This window comes from Rhizomucor pusillus (assembly GCF_041956525.1).
Source record: "Rhizomucor pusillus strain CBS 183.67 unplaced genomic scaffold VTP01scaffold_5, whole genome shotgun sequence".
NCBI lineage: Eukaryota > Fungi > Mucoromycota > Mucoromycetes > Mucorales > Lichtheimiaceae > Rhizomucor > Rhizomucor pusillus.
The window spans coordinates 238579-255131 of NW_027192147.1; the positions used below are offsets into that span (position 1 = coordinate 238579).

The following is a 16553-nucleotide window of genomic DNA, read 5'->3' on the forward strand; positions in this document are numbered from 1 at the left end:
GGTGGAAATGCCTACCTCGTGCGAGGACATCGTATTGCAAAGGCGGCGCAGGGCTGCTAAAGAAAAGAAGATTGGGTTTTTTCATGCATCGTTGATAATGCCGCTGAGTGTGGCTTGCGGAATAAGTGAACATTCAAGGATGATGCGCGGAATAAGAAAGCTTGATTTACTATCCTGTTGCCACGGATCCTTGCACTATGAAGCTACTCTGTTGGTACCAGGAACGCGCGACCACGTATATGTAAAGTTCACAGAGACAGGGGACAATCCACATAGAAGTAGTCAGAGTCGTGCGCGCTCTCTATTGCCGAAATCAGATAATCTCAGACACTAAGCCCTCGTTTCTACAGCAGATCAAGTATGCAATTCAAGAAAGCCGGTGGATTATTTGGCCGGATGAAGGAGTACAGAAGATACATCAATCATTTGCTTCGTGATTTACCAAATCGAAAATTGGACAAATGTACGCAGATGGAAAAACAAAACATTCGAGTGGCGATTTCTGTGAATTTCGAGCACATTCCAGCGCAGATGAGTTTGCGTGATCTGATCCAAAGATGGCATTCTCTACGATAGAGTCATTGCTTTGACAAAACTGGAAGAATTTATAACGGCCAAATTGTCTCTTAGATGCTAAGGATATATCCTGTAAAAATGGGAGATTAGCTCTATCGATCAAGACGTAGGCTATTTAAAGGCGAACGCGCAAGATTTCCTTTATTGGAGGCGAACGCTCTGGAAACAAGGTGAGTGGAGTACAATTGATAACTGAGGTAAGAATCGCCGGGAAGGTTATATCGCAGCTGTCCCGAAAAGGAGATTGGATGAGTCCTGTCGTTCTTGTTATCGGCGCTCGTTGCGGACGGTTTGTTGCGCAGCACCTACCAATGGCTGAATCGGTGTCTCGCGTAGTATTAGCGGATCAAACAAATTGGACTGTCTGATCCAGCAGCGTTATATTCTTTTCAACCTCACACAGTGGCCCAGTAGGCAAACAAAAAGAACATGTATCCCAGAATCTGTTACCTGCTTATCTCGGCAATAGAGCAGATCTTGTGTGGTACTGAGTCTTGTTATGGATTCCGATTGAGTCAAACGAGGAAGGAATTTCAGCGGGCCGGAAAGGGAGCCTGACATTTCACAAAAGGGCAGCATCCGGACGCAGCGCCGACGATTTTAGAAAAAAAGGCCACCCGGGCAGTGCGCCGAATGTGAAATTGCGCGCAGTTATCCTAGATACCCTCTGTGATTCGCTCGGCTCACCGGGCGCCGTTCGGTAACCGTGATGTCGGAAGTGGCAAAAATCAACGAGCGAACGAGTGTTTTTCATGTGTTACCATCCATTCTGCTGCGACTTCGAGAGTTATAAATGTTCGAAGGTTTGGATGGATCACGGCCTTTTCTTTCGTTACGATACGATCCTTATATCTCCATTTAATTGCATTATTCATTGACCATGCCTGGGTCAGTTTCATCTACGCGGTCTTCGCAGACTGTAGATGGCCAGCACACCACCAATCATCATCCTGAACAAGATAAAGATCACCTCGCCGTCGCCTCAACAATGGACGAGAAGCACTCGATTTCAGATATAAGCGAATCGATGCCTATCCAGCAACCTAAAGAAGACGACGAAAAAGACAAAAAAAAGAAGAAAAAGAAGGAGAAAAAGCCTTCTGTACCGATCTACAAACTGTTTCGGTTCGCTACTCCACTGGAACTTTTAATGATCTTCGCCGCAGCTATTTGCTCCATTGGTTCCGGTGCTTTGCAACCAGCTTCCATCATCATTCTCGGTCAGTTCCTTGGTGATCTGTCAGCAGCCATGATGTCTGGTGTCTCTGGTCCCCTTCTTCCTTATGTACACAGCGCCATCCTCATTTTTGTATATATGGGTACTGCCTCCCTTGTTGCATCTTACATTGCTCAATGCTTCTGGATCATTACCGGTGAAAACCAAACACGCCGTATCCGTCAAAAGTACGTACACGCTATCCTCCGTCAAGATCTTGGCTGGTTTGATAAGGCAGAGGAGGGTTCGTTGACAACCCGTCTCGCAGCCGACACGCAACTCATCCAGGACGGCATTTCCGAAAAGTTTGGTGTTTTCGCCCAATCGCTCGGTGCCTTCATTGCTGGTTTTGTTATCGCGTTCGTCAAAGGCTGGCGCTTAGCCGTCATTATTCTCGCCACCTTGCCCATCTTAGCCGGTGTAGGTGGTGCAATTGGATATTTCATTACCAAATTCACCCTCGAAACCCAAAACAGCTACGCCGAAGCCGGTGCCATCGCTGAACAAGTCTTTGCAGGTATCCGCACCGTGTACTCATTCTCTCTGCAGAACCGCTTCTCCCGCATGTACAAGTCCAAGCTCGTCAAGGCTCGTCAAGTCGGTGTCAAGCGTGGTACCTACCTTGGTGTCGGTTTCGGTCTGTTCTTGTTCGTCCTGTTCTGTACCTACGGTCTCTCCTTCTGGTACGGTGCCCAGCTCATGTTGAAGGGTCAAATGGATGGTCCCACCGTCCTGGTCGTCTTCTTCTCCATGATTATCGGCGCCATGTCTTTGCTCCAACTTCCTCCTAACCTCTCGGCCGTTTCTACCGCTTGCGGTGCCGCCCACAAGATCTTTTCCACTATCGATCGTGTTCCTACCATTGATCCTGACTCAAACGAAGGTGCCAAGCCCGAAAAGGTCATTGGTGAGATCGAGTTCCGTAACGTCAAGTTCAGATATCCCACTCGCCCTGATGTGCCTATCCTCAAGGACCTCTCGCTCAAGATCAAGCCCGGTATGACTGTTGCTTTCGTTGGTCCTTCCGGCTCAGGCAAATCAACCAGTGTCCAGCTTATTCAGCGCTTCTACGATCCATTGGAAGGTCAGGTCCTCTTGGACGGCAAGGATCTCAAGGACATCAACGTCCGTTGGCTCCGTGATCAGATCGGTGTTGTCAGCCAAGAGCCTGTCCTTTTCAACATGACTATCCGCCAAAACTTGCTCATGGGTATCGACTACGAAGCATCCCGCGAAGAAATCATTGAAGCTTGCAAGAAAGCCAACTGCCACTCTTTCATCTCCCAGTTGCCTCAAGGCTACGATACCCTTGTAGGTGAACACGGTGGTATGCTTTCCGGTGGTCAAAAGCAACGTATTGCCATTGCACGTGCTATCTTGAAGAATCCTACTATCTTGTTGCTTGATGAAGTAAGCATTTTTAGCTGACCTTGCATATTAACAAGATGTTCTAACCTTGTTATTACTTTAGGCCACCTCTGCCCTCGATACGCAATCCGAACGCCTTGTCCAACGCGCCTTGGATGCCGCTGCTGCTAACCGCACCACGGTCGTTATCGCCCATCGTCTGTCCACCATCCGCAACGCTGACTTGATTGTTGTTATGCAACACGGTGATTTGGTCGAACAAGGCACACACAATGAACTCTTGGCTCTGGGTGGTGTCTACGCTGATCTCGTCAAGAAACAAGAAATTGCCACCAAACAAACGGGTGCTACCGAGGACGACGACGTTGACGAAGAAGAATTGCTTAAGCAAGAACAGGCTGCCGTTGCTCAAGAACAGCAAAAACTTGCCGAGGCTGAGAATGCTATTAAGGATACGACCTCTGACCATCTCGTCCGCATGAGCACCGTTTCATCCATTGACGCCTTTGAGCTCAAACTGCGCAAGGAGAAGGAAGCTCGCAAGGATCGTATGAAGCAAAAGGCACCCATTCGCGATATCCTGCGCCAGATGCGCTCCGAATGGCCATTGCTCGGTTCTGGTATCGTCGGTGCTATCATTGCTGGTGCTATCTTCCCTTGCTTTGCTTTGATCTTTGGTCGTGTCATGACTCTCATGGTCAACCCCAAGGATGTCGCTCCTGGTCCTATGCAAGGTGCCAATTTGTACGCTTTCTGCTTTGTCATGTTCGGTGTTGCATCGCTTATTGGTTTCGGCTTGCAAATCATCTCTTTTGAAGTTGCTGGTGAACGCTACACTGAACGTCTCCGTGGTTACATCTTTGATGCATACATGCGCCAAGAAATTGGATATTTTGATGAAGATGATCACAGCATGGGTGCCTTGACTTCCAAGTTGGCTATCGACTCCAAGAACGTCAACGAATTGGTTACCAAGGTCTGGGGTGATATCACTCAAGTTACTGCCTCTGGTATCACTGGTACGTTCTCTTATTGTAATACCTCTTGTGCATATATATTTTACTGACCATTTGTTTTATACAGGTCTCGTTATTGCCTTTGTACACAGCTGGTCTCTTACACTTATCGTGCTTTTGATGGGTCCTTTCATTGGTGGTGCCACAGCTTATGAATCCAAGATCCACCGTGGTTTCGAAGACGAGACTGCGAAGGCCAACGAGCAAAGCGGTGAAGTCGCCGGTGAAGCTATCAAGGAAATCCGCACAGTCGCTGCTCTCAACAAGCAAGGCCACTTTGAAACCAAGTTCTCTCGTGCTCTCGATCATCCTCACAAACTTGCTATGAAGAAAGCCTGGCAATCCTCTATTGGTTACGCCTTGCACCAGGGTATCATGATGTACACCAACGCTGTCGCCTTCTATGCCGGTATCCGTCTTTACGACATTGGCAACGTCAAGAACATCCAAGACATGTTTGTGTGTATGATGACCATTCTTATCACTGCTCAAGGTGTCGGTCGCGGTAGTGTTTTCACATCCACCTTCGCCAAGGCCAAGAACTCTGCCATTGCTGCCTTTGAAGTCTTGAACCGCAAGCCATCCATTGACCCTGAACTGGAAGGTATCGAGCCTGAGTCTTCTAGTATCCATGGCGATATCTCGTTCGAAAACATCACTTTCCGCTACCCTGCCCGTCCTGATGTTTCTATCTTCAACGGCGAATTCAACTTGCAAGGCAAGAGCGGCCAGACAATCGCATTGGTTGGTCCTTCCGGTTGCGGTAAATCAACAACCATTGGTATGCTCCAGCGCTGGTACGATCCTATCTCTGGCACTGTCCGTCTGGATGAACACAATGTCAAGAACTTTACTCTGGGCAACCTGCGCAGCCACATGGCTTTGGTCGGTCAAGAACCTGTGCTATTCGACATGACTATTGGTGAAAATATCCGATTCGGTATGGACGAGAACAAGCAAGTATCTCAAGAAATGGTCGAGGAAGCTTGCCGTGCTGCCAATATCCACAAGTTCATTACCAACTTACCGGACGGCTACGACACACGTGTTGGCGACAAGGGTTCTCAGCTTTCTGGTGGTCAAAAGCAGCGTATCGCTATTGCTCGTGCTCTGATTCGCAAACCCCGTGTCTTGTTGCTCGATGAAGCCACTTCAGCCTTGGACAGTGAATCCGAAAAGCTCGTACAGCAAGCTATTGATAACATTATCAGCGAAGGTGGCCGTACTACTATCACCATTGCCCATCGTCTCTCTACTATTCAAGATGCTGATCTTATCTGCGTCGTCAAGGATGGACGCGTTGTCGAGCAAGGAAATCACTGGGAGCTGCTGGAGCTCAATGGTGTCTACGCCGAACTAGTCCAACAACAATCGCTCAACGTACACTAGAAAACCATAGATTGAAATACCTCCTCTATCACTTTCTCCTTCTCTATCTTGTGTATTCTAATTTGTTCTCCATGTACACTACCTAGCACATAATCTCAATTACATGTCTTATCTGTTTTATTTGCAATCTCGAACTGAAATTTAAGCGATGCATACTAACTGTCAGATATGTTTTGACATTGATCAAAACGTTGCGATTCATATTGCTTCCATCCAGTCTTTCAGGTAGACTTTCTTCGTAACATAGATGACACTGTTTGCAGCCGAAAGTATGACCTCCAGATCGTCGATGGAATGCAGACATCCTTCGTTTCCATCAAGTCCTTCTATATTATTGAATAATGGTTTTCTGACGGAAACCATGTTCCAACCAAGTTTGTATGTCTGTCCATCAAGCCATTCGATCGAACTAACTCCGGTACTTCTTCAAGCGTGGCTTATTTTTCACAATCTGTGCAAGATTAAGACTTGTCTTAGTACGCTTCTGGATGGATGTCAACAGTGTTAGCTTACATTGTTTCCGAATCTCAGGTCTCGCTGATACAATATTTAATCCAAGTCTTACAGTTTCCAAGTAACCCTTCAGCCATTGGAATGTGACTCCAAGTTTTCGAAGATACATGTATATCTTCCAGAAAGCTTAATAATTTATTGTGTGAATATACGAATCTTTCCAATGTGATTTATCAACGCGTTACAGCTTTTGCAAATGAATTGTAATATTTGCTCTTTTTCGTTCAAGAGAAGATCGGCTCTTAGGTGGTCTAGCCAAGCTTGACGGCCGGATATGTTGCCCACTATGAAAATGAGTTCACACAAGCAATACCGGCATTTATTCCCTTGATTTTGAGAACGTTCGTATGCTTCTTTCGTGAGATCCATGACTTGCTCTGGTCTTCCAGTGTTTTCAGGAAGACAGTTCTTGTCTCGAGGTTCTCGCTGAGAGGGATGCCAACGATATCATGCTTGCTATACCTTTTGCTACACTGCACGCGACGCAGTTCTGTAAGGGAAAAATTCACCTTCGCTCGTGCGTATAATGTGAACCACGACAATCAGAAGAGCGTGCTGACATTTCTTTTCATAGATAAAAGGTACCGGATATGTCCAAAGTACGTCATATGCTTCATTGTCAGGTCTCTGTGGACGAGCGACTGTGGTTAGTGGCCACATATATTGATAAGTGAACGAAGGTGTTTCGTTGCTTCCACTAATCTCTCTTGTACGAGTCGCTTTCCCAGACCTAGTTGAACTGTTGTGGATCGAGACCGCTGTATATGCGTCCTTAAGGTCGATCTTGATCACCCAGCAGCCACTGGCCTTTTCCATCTGCAACGCCCTTCAACCTTGGAGGCCGGCTACGAAACTGCAACCGCTTTTGAGTTCGCTCAGAGCATGTCCCGCTACAGCTCGTACACTTACCAGGGTCAACCGCGGCCGTCCGCCTCCTCCCATCCAACCGCAGTGGCACCCTACACGCCGGATCAAGTAGTGTCCATAGAGCTTGATGCTATTGTTGGACCGTCCCGACGCAAACCTGCCAAGTATTTCTATTGCAAGGAGCCAGGACACTGCAAGCGCGACTACCCACAGATACAAGCGAAAGGCAAGGGCAAGGCGCCGGCTCCTCCCTCACGACAGACATGGAACGCGTATGTAAGAGGAGGGGCCCATACGCGCGCTCCCAAGCAGTAATCCCTTCATTGCATTGTACAACGAACGCTGGAGGACCAGGGTTGCTTAACGAAAGATGTCAAGAGTTCTTTCGCTGAGCTAGTCAAAAGGAAGTCGGTACGATACAGCAGCATGCGGGTGATCAGCACGACGAGCAAGGTCCAAGGCCTTGCAGCCGAGGACGGGCTGTATTAAGACGTCCACCGCCTTCTGGAGGAGATGTCGTCGAACATGGAAGGCGAGGCACTGCCGCTCTACGGTGCAACATATGGCAAGCGCATTCTGGTTCTGCGGTATACTGGTGCAACGAGCAATTTCAAGGAGACCGATTTGAACTAGGTGCACCAAGCGATAACGAGAGGACTTAAACCTCTTTTATTGTAAATACTTGCCACTATCAGCGCGACCTCCGAAAGGCGCAACATGAATCGAGGTATTCCTGGAGAGGATGTACTGATAAGAAAATTGACAGGCAGAAAAGTCGACATCCTCTACAAGTAGATGCTGGATGAGTTTGGATGTGCAGAAGCAGGGCGATTCACCTCAAGTGACACTACACAAGAGCTCCTCGAATCCAGGCTGAAATGCCCAAAGGTCCTCAGAGATATGTTTTACAAACTGTCGGTCAACAACCCGTCACGACACCATGAAATGCTTACAGTTGGCTTTATTGTGATGGGTAAGAAAGTATGTTTTCCTAAAAGCATTATACCACCATTCACTGTTGTATTCCCTGCTGCAGGTTTAAAGATTACATTTGTAACAATGGACTGCCCCGCCGGTTACGTCTGTCGTTTGTTACGGTTAAGTCGGCTCAAATATCCTGATCGCGACGCAAACTTTGTGGCAATGATACCTCTTATCGAGACAATTTGGAAGATTAAAGAGCTCATGTTACAAAGACCAAGTCGAATATATGAGCATGAAGATTTCTTTTTCCCAACCTTCAAGCGACCTGCGCTCAACAGTAGGTTTACCACCATCATTTATACCTAACAAAAGAAGCAGGATGTAAACATACTTGACATCATGACACCCTCCCTACTTTGTAAACCTACGATAACAAGACAAGCCAAAACAATTGAGCTATTCTTTTCTTTCATTTACACCAAGTGAATTAATATTTCCGGACTGATATATTGTACAGTTTACCGAAAGTCAAAACTTTTGCGGACTACCTAGCTCCATAGTTGTAGGATAATGCCACGCACGCATTAAGAGAACCTTTGAACTCAGGACTGATGGTATGGCAGACACTGTCCCAAGGTGAGCATTAATATGTACTCGAGTTGTTCTCTACTCAACGATATGTCGACGAGCACCAGTTCGAGTTTCTGAATCAAAATCGTTAGACAAGAGAAAACAGCCAAGTCAAGATTTGTAAATACCTTTCTTACATATTGAATTAAAATATACATAGGAGTTCTTACGTATATCTTGTTTCAAATTTGCCATCCAAAACAAAATCCATTTATATTTTACTTCTGCGATTATTCACGTAAAGAAGAACCTCCAATGAATTTGTATGCATCGACCATTCCTACTTATTTGATTGATTGTATTATGATATGGAAATACATGGATTGCAATGAGATGATATATGTGGCCATCTCAGGATTTTTCTGAAAGAGCAAAGCGTACGTGCGCGGGGATCACGATCCGGGCGGTTAAAAGATGACACTCGATCCCCCGAAAATGAAGAAACGTGGACTTTGAGTCTGGTGTAACCGAAGCAACAATACAGCAATGGGCATATCAGGGTCCGAGAACCACCTGGCTTTCCTTCCTCCAGCAGCCCATCGTACGCATGGAAGGCTCGACGGTAGCCTCGGCAGATACTATCATCAAGCATGAGAAATGCGACAATGACCTGATACCAAAGAATTCGTCATCATCCAAAAAATCCAGCAAAAAGTTGAAAAAACGCAGTGTTCCTATGCACAAGCTTTTCCGCTTCGCTACACCTTTGGACAAATTCCTCATTGCTATTGCATGTATTTGCTCGTTCCTTGTCGGTCTCCTACAGCCATTCGCCATTGTACTCTTTGGTGTGTTCGTGCAGCAGGTCATGGATGCCTTCAACGACGGCAAGTCAGCATCGGACGCTACAAAGCCGATTGTGCTTGTATTTGTGTATCTGGGCACAATTATCCTTGTCCTCGCCTACATTGCAAACTGTCTGTGGGTGCTTACAGGTGAACGACAGACTCGGCGCATCCGTCAAGCATATGTCCATGCCATTCTTCGCCAAGATATGGGATGGTTTGATCAGTCCGAAGAAGGATCGCTTACTACTCGGTTAGCGGCCGATTCGCAGTTTATTCAGGACGGTATCTCGGAGAAATTTGGGATGCTTATCCGCGCACTCGCTGCATTCGTTATAGGATTCATCATGTCCTTTGCTGCCAGTTGGTGCCTTGCCGTTATCGTCCTCGCCACACTGCCAGCACTGGCTATCGTTGGCGCTGGAATGGGTTATCTTGTGACCCGCAGCACGCAAAATGTTCAGGATACATATGCCGACGCCGGTTCAATCGCGGAGCAAGTGTTTGCTGGCATCCGAACAGTCTATGCCTTTTCACTTCAGGAACGGTTCTCGCAATTGTACGAAGAAAAATTGGTAAAGGCTCGTAAGGCCGGTGTGCGTCGAGGTATCATCCTTGGCGTCGGTACTGGCAGCTTTTTGTTTGTCTTGTTTGGCATTTACGGTCTTGCCTTTTGGTACGGTGCGAAACTCGTTATCAACGGTGACATCAAGCCTGCCATGGTGCTAGTTGCGTTCTTTTGTATGCTGCTCGGTGCCATGTCACTCTTGAACTTGCCTGTATACCTATCAGCAATCTCGACAGCATGCGGCGCCGCGTTCAGGATTTTCCAAGTGATTGACCGCGTGCCAGATATCGATCCGGATTCCAACAGGGGAAAAGTACCTGAAAAGATCATTGGCAACATTGAATTCCGTAATGTCAAATTCACTTATCCTACACGTCCAGATATTACCATCCTAAAGAATTTGAACCTTACTGTTGAACCTGGCAAGACCGTTGCATTCGTCGGTCCGTCCGGCTCGGGCAAATCCACGACGATCCAGCTTATGCAGCGATTCTACGACCCCGTTGCAGGTCAAGTCCTCTTGGATGGAAATGATGTAAAGGATATCAACCTCCGTTGGTTGCGAAGCCAAATCGGCGTTGTAAGCCAGGAACCTGTTCTATTCAATATGACTATCCGCCAAAACTTGCTCATGGGCACACCATTCCAAGCAACCCAAGAAGAAATTATCGCCGCTTGCAAAAAGGCTAACTGTCACTCTTTCATCTCCAAGTTGCCTCAAGGTTACGACACTATCGTCGGTCAGACGATGCTTTCTGGCGGTCAGAAACAACGTATCGCCATAGCTCGCGCAATATTGAAAAATCCGCCAATCTTGCTTTTGGATGAGGTAAAACTGTGCTTGCATTTTTCTGGTTTGTCAATTATAAGCTAATTTAGGATTTCAATATTTTTAGGCTACCTCGGCTCTAGATACCCAATCCGAGCGCCTTGTCCAGCGTGCACTTGATGCCGCTGCTGCTGATCGAACGACGATCGTTATTGCTCACCGCCTGTCGACCATCCGCAACGCAGACATGCTTGTTGTTATGCAGCAGGGCGATGTGGTCGAAAAGGGCACCCACAAGGAATTGCTGGCTCTCAACGGCGTATACGCTGAGCTTGTCAGGAAGCAAGAAATTGCAACAAAGCAAGTTGGTGCTACGGAAGAGAGAGAAATATTCGCTGATGACGACGAAAAAGTACTGTCTGCGCAACAAACGATCCAAGAAGAAGATCAACAGCAGCAGGAAGAAATAGCCTCGACACACCTTGCACGCGTGAGCACAGCATCATCGATTGATGCCTATCAAGTGAAACTGGCCAAAGAGAAGGCCGAGCGCAAATGGAGAGCGAAGCAAAAGGCAGCTATCGGCAAAGTCATCAAGCAGATGCATTCTGAGTGGCCTCTTTTATTTATTGGTTCAGTTGGTGCCTTGATAGCCGGTGCTATCTTCCCCGCATTTGCTTACATTATTGCCAGAGCCATTGGTGCTTTGGTAGCACCTGTAGATCAGGTTGCGCCGGGTCCAATGGAAGGTGCAAACCTTTGGTCTTTCCTTTTCCTCATATTCGCTATCATTGCTTTCATCGGGTACTGCACACAAACGATGACATTTGAAATCGCTGGTGAGCGGTATACCGAGCGTTTGCGAGCTGCGGTGTTCCGTGCATATATGAAGCAAGAAATCGGTTACTTTGACCAAGACGACCACAGCGTCGGCGCCTTAACCTCCAAGCTTGCAATTGATTCCAAGAATGTGAACGAGCTAGTAACCAAAGTCTGGGGCGACATTGTACAAATTGTTGGCACTGCAGTTACAGGTATACGTTGATCACAGCGGTGCATATTTTACTTGGTGCTCAAACCCTTCTTCGTGCGTCTTTTAGGCCTAATTATCTCGTTTTATCATGATTGGCGATTGACCCTTATTACGCTGGCTTTTTCACCATTCATCATCTTTGCCTGCTATTACGAATCCAAGGTACAGCGAGGATTTGAAGACCAGACGGCAAAGGCATACGAATACAGCGGCGAGGTAGCAGGCGAAGCGATCAAGGAGATTCGCACAGTGGCAGCGTTGGGCAAACAATCCTACTTTGAAAACAAGTACGAAAAAGCATCTGAACGCCCGCACCGTCTCGCCCGCCGCAAAGCGTTCCTTGCATCTGTCGCATATGCTCTCCTGCAGGGCATTGTCCTGTATGCAGGTGCTGTTGCGTTTTATGCAGGCATGCGATTCATTGACGACGGAATTATCACCTTCAACACGTTATTCATTTGCTTGCTCTCCGTCCTTATTATGGTCCAGAGTGTCGGCAAATCTAGTGTTTTTGCTGCTACGTACGCAAAAGCGAAAATATCCTCCATTGCTGCTTTTAGCGTTCTTGAACGAAAGCCGGAAATCGATCCCGATCTTGAAGGGTTCGAACTTGATACGTCTAAAGTTTCGGGCGACCTATCATTTGAAAACATTACGTTTAGATACCCTGCTCGCCCCGATGTCCCTATTTTCGATGGTGAGTTCAATTTACAAGGCAAGAACGGCCAGACGATTGCACTTGTTGGTCCTTCCGGTTGCGGTAAATCAACAACCATTGGTATGCTCCAACGCTGGTACGATCCTATCTCTGGCACTGTCCGTCTGGACGAACACAATGTCAAGAACTTTACTCTGGGCAACTTGCGCAGCCACATGGCTTTGGTCGGCCAGGAACCTGTATTGTTCGACCTTACTATCGGTGACAATATCCGATTCGGTATGGACGAGAACAAACAAGTCACTCAAGAAATGGTTGAGGAAGCAGCACGCGCTGCTAACATCCACGACTTTGTTGCGAGCTTGCCGAACGGCTATGCGACGCGAGTTGGCGACAAGGGCTCGCAGCTCTCTGGTGGTCAAAAGCAGCGCATCGCCATCGCACGTGCACTTATTCGCAAACCAAAGGTGCTCTTGCTGGATGAAGCAACGTCTGCTCTAGATAGCGAATCTGAGAAACTAGTACAGCAAGCTATCGATAACATTATCAGCGAAGGCCGACGGACGACAATTACTATCGCGCACCGACTCTCGACCATTCAAAACGCTGATCTTATCTGCGTTATCAAGGGCGGCCGCGTTGTCGAGCAGGGAACCCATTTCGAGCTATTGGCGCTCAACGGCGTATACGCTGACCTTGTTCGACAACAATCACTCAATGCTACCTAAAATATTGATCGCCATGTTTTCACATCTTCTGTTTCCATCAATTTCAACTGTATTTCCTACATATAAACTTGTATACTGTTATAGCACCATGCCTGTTTTTGAATACCATAGATATATATTGAGTTAAATAACGCTTTGCCTGAAAGCGGTAAAGAACTCTAGATGAAGGATTTGCGGCCGATCAAGCTTATATACAGAAAACTTCCAAATCGATCTACAAAAAATGAGCGGTGCTCAACTTGACAGGAGGCATTAAAGCTATATCGTAACAATAGAATCGTGTCTATAAAAGAATTTAAAAGAGACCACCCTGAGGGTAGGGATCGACAAAATCTTTCATTTCTTTTAAAAGTACTCGTGATCAAACGTATAGAACTTTCATCAAACCCACGATGATTTGATAGCCCGTACATGAGCAGCTGCAGGTACAAATGATATCCAGGTGAGGAGTAAATTCTTTGTTTCCAAATTTGAAGATCTTTCCCAGTGCTTTGCACCTCGGAAAAATGACGAGAGCTGCATGATAGTCCTCCTCGCTGTCTTTTCCCGGCGACTGTTGTCTATTGACTTGAAGCAGGAAATAAGGCCTTCTGCTGCGTTTTCTTTGTCAATAATCCACTTCAAGTCGATGCACAGGGTGCAGCCGTCTGCTGCTGCTGCTGCTGCTGACCCCCGGCAAGGTTTTTTGTCCGACTGTTGTATTCATGGTAAATTCATTGCAGTTTGCTCCCGAATTTGGGCAAAATCCGGGCTGTGACCTGAACCTTGTTTTCAGTCCCTGCCCTCATTCGATATAAACCATAAATCGCGTATATGCGAAAATCCGTTCGCTCTTTTTTTCTGCCTACGTCGCTTTATCTGTTGCTTATCGAAAACATGGAGTCCCTGCAAGAGAAACTTGGCGTGATCCTTGGCGGTACATCTGGCAAGTTTTTATGACCTGAAAATTTCCGTTCGCGCGCTTACACCAAAACATTTACAGGGATCGGCAAAGCGCTTGTGCAAGAACTGTTCGCATTGGGGTAAAATTATAGTCTCTGTTTGTATAATACTCACTGTATTTATTTATGTGATCGAAAACATGCAGGGCAAACGTTGTTTTCTCAGGAACTAACAAGGAAAGAGGCAAGGAACTGGAAAATCAGTTGAATGCGAGGTAGTACATACACGGCAAGAAAGTTTGGCGGCAAAAAAGTAACCAGTTCATCACGCGACACTCGTACTCTAAATAACCAATTAGCCTGCCTACCCCGAGGGTAGTGTTTTGCCAATGCGATATCACGGACTGGGCGGCGCAAGAGATGCTCTTCAAGACAGCGACAGACAAGTTTAATGGACCGATATACATTGTAATCGTAGTGGCTGGCATTTTAGAGTCCTCAGACCTCATTGATGATTCAGAGCAAGGTACACAGCAGCAGAAAAGCAGGAGAAAAATCACATACATTAGGCTCTAACCGAAAATAACAACAAAAAGACGGAATTTACCGGACGTTGCAAGTGAACCTTGCTGCAACGGCAAAAGCGAACCGGCTGGCAATTCAGCATTTTCTCAAGAACGGTAGATCAGGATGCATCGTCAATACATCCTCGGTGTTTGGATTATGCGGTGCACCCCTGGCGCCACTTTACACAGCCTCTAAACATGGTGTAAGCTACTATACATATATCCGCCTCCAGGGCCCGAACGAATGAACAATAACCACCGGCTGCGGTTCTACGTAGATTATTGGATTGACACGAAGCTATGGAAGCTTATTCCGTTCAACGGATATTAGGGTCAACGTTGTTGCTCCGCACTTCGTTGGTACGGCTTTGTTTGCACTTATGCTTAACGCGAAGTACAGTTGTTTACATGAGTTGGGGAATAGACACTCCAATGATTCAAGGTGCTGCACGGAACGTTGCAGGCGCACTCGGTATGGTACCGATGTCATTTTGCGTCGAAGCATATATCAGGGCGATCCAAGAAACTTCTTTGAACGGTGCGAATATATACATAAACGCGTATTCAAATCTTACATTCCTTAACAGTTTTTTTCTTCACCAGGCGATGTGTTGACAGTTATGGCGGACGGAATCACGGTCGAATCAAGATTTTCTGATACGGTACACGCAAGACTCGATGATCTCTGTGTCGATAGAAAGAAAGCAGCCCTCGAAAAGATAATTGAGCATTTCTCGAATAATGACAATGATCTGTAACGTTTTTCCAACATATGCTGTAAAGTGATCTCTCTCTCTCTCTCTCTCTATATATATATATATATATATTAATACTAAGTAATTATCCCTTTTGCATTGTCAAGCATTATTTGCGCGTGTGACGCGATTCATTTCTCTGTTCCTTGGAATCTAAATTTCCATATAGTTAAGACTCGCGTGCATATTCGACACGGCCGTTACATACAGAATTTTTTCTTTTCCTCGCAATTCACGGTTAACTACATGTTCGTGTTTAATGGAAAATTGTTGATTTGCGTCCTTTGCCAGGTCCAATCTGAAAACTTGGACTTTGTGCGCATAAGATATTCTCGGACGGCAGTAATTTCCTACATGTGTAGTTAATGTAGAGGAGACCGAGAATATGATTACAGTACATAGGGATGCTTTCAAATCGAAAACATTTAAAAGTGTATTGTCTACCTCCCTATTACCTACTCGCCCGACCTGAACCCTATGGAGCGACTCTGAACAGTTGTCAAAAGCAAAGTTAGCGGATCGCTGGACAGTCCGTTAATTAAGAAGCCTTGCAGTTTCATTCTGTATCGAGTCAATATTTCATGACTACCTTTTCCGAGTAGTTTTCCCGAGAGGTGACTATACGTAGACTCTAATGTCAACAATGATGACTGATTCAGCTTTGGTGATATGCGACATTAGATAACAAAAGAGTTTGTTTGACATGCGACTTTGTGATCTCATACTTGGACACGATTGTAACTATATCTTGCTCGCGCTAGAACGGCAAGCATAGATGGTGGATACCATGCAGCGGGCGAAACGTCGTAAATGGGTGTTGTGCGACATTGGTTTTAGTGTACATTAGACTCTGATTGGCCTGCAGGGCACCGACCTTGCATACGAAACCACTTTGGTTCGAATATTTAGGCGCGCCTCGACGTGCGTCTCTTTTCCTGTTTTCTTTTCTTGTGGTTCTTTATAATTATTTAGCCATGTCAGGCGAAGCTGCTTCTTACTTTGGTATCGTCTAGAACACGTATCGTCGCAACCGTCATGTAGCTTATTGAGGAACTTTAGGCAACGTCAACCACGAAGCTGTTACCCGTTACGCCGCCACCCACAGTGAATCGGACAACGATGGTATGCTCGCATAAAAGGATATGCAAAAAGGAATGATAAGCTCACGCAAAACGTCGTAGATGACAAGAACATGTTCTCTTCAGTTTTCTCCCAAATTCTTGGCAACAACCACGGCGCCGCGGAAGAAGACGAAGTGAAAGAAGCTGCTAGTGCGCACGAGCGCGTTTACAGCCAAGGTGCAGAGGGAGG

General features: G+C 46.4%; 6 protein-coding genes across 6 annotated transcripts; all 6 read left to right on the forward strand.

Moving 5' to 3' along the window:
* Positions 1-1456: 1456 nt before the first annotated feature.
* On the forward strand, positions 1457-5565 carry VTP01DRAFT_8202 (uncharacterized protein; the record flags this gene model as incomplete). The annotated part of the gene is made up of 3 exons (XM_069387298.1): positions 1457-3202; positions 3264-4179; positions 4244-5565. The coding sequence occupies 3 exons, from the start codon at positions 1457-1459 to the stop codon at positions 5563-5565; spliced, it is 3984 nt and encodes a 1327-aa protein (XP_069241080.1).
* A 948-nt stretch (positions 5566-6513) lies between these two features.
* On the forward strand, positions 6514-7607 carry VTP01DRAFT_8203 (uncharacterized protein; the record flags this gene model as incomplete). The annotated part of the gene is made up of 4 exons (XM_069387299.1): positions 6514-6570; positions 6653-6724; positions 6856-7217; positions 7343-7607. The coding sequence occupies 4 exons, from the start codon at positions 6514-6516 to the stop codon at positions 7605-7607; spliced, it is 756 nt and encodes a 251-aa protein (XP_069241081.1).
* Positions 7608-7740: 133 nt separating this feature from the next.
* VTP01DRAFT_8204 (uncharacterized protein) lies at positions 7741-8235 on the forward strand (the record flags this gene model as incomplete). The annotated part of the gene is made up of 1 exon (XM_069387300.1): positions 7741-8235. One exon carries the CDS (start codon positions 7741-7743, stop codon positions 8233-8235), a length of 495 nt encoding a protein of 164 aa, XP_069241082.1.
* An 811-nt stretch (positions 8236-9046) lies between these two features.
* Positions 9047-13040, forward strand: VTP01DRAFT_8205 (uncharacterized protein; the record flags this gene model as incomplete). The annotated part of the gene is made up of 3 exons (XM_069387301.1): positions 9047-10681; positions 10749-11655; positions 11722-13040. The coding sequence occupies 3 exons, from the start codon at positions 9047-9049 to the stop codon at positions 13038-13040; spliced, it is 3861 nt and encodes a 1286-aa protein (XP_069241083.1).
* An 813-nt stretch (positions 13041-13853) lies between these two features.
* Positions 13854-15245, forward strand: VTP01DRAFT_8206 (uncharacterized protein; the record flags this gene model as incomplete). Its single annotated transcript, XM_069387302.1, has 8 exons — positions 13854-13965; positions 14023-14062; positions 14128-14196; positions 14281-14447; positions 14518-14690; positions 14766-14847; positions 14912-15025; positions 15091-15245. The coding sequence occupies 8 exons, from the start codon at positions 13854-13856 to the stop codon at positions 15243-15245; spliced, it is 912 nt and encodes a 303-aa protein (XP_069241084.1).
* Positions 15246-16216: 971 nt separating this feature from the next.
* VTP01DRAFT_8207 (uncharacterized protein) lies at positions 16217-16540 on the forward strand (the record flags this gene model as incomplete). The annotated part of the gene is made up of 3 exons (XM_069387303.1): positions 16217-16244; positions 16302-16364; positions 16424-16540. Coding segments are annotated over 3 exons (208 nt in total), but the record flags the coding sequence as incomplete, so codon positions are not given.
* Between the last annotated feature and the right edge of the window lie 13 nt (positions 16541-16553).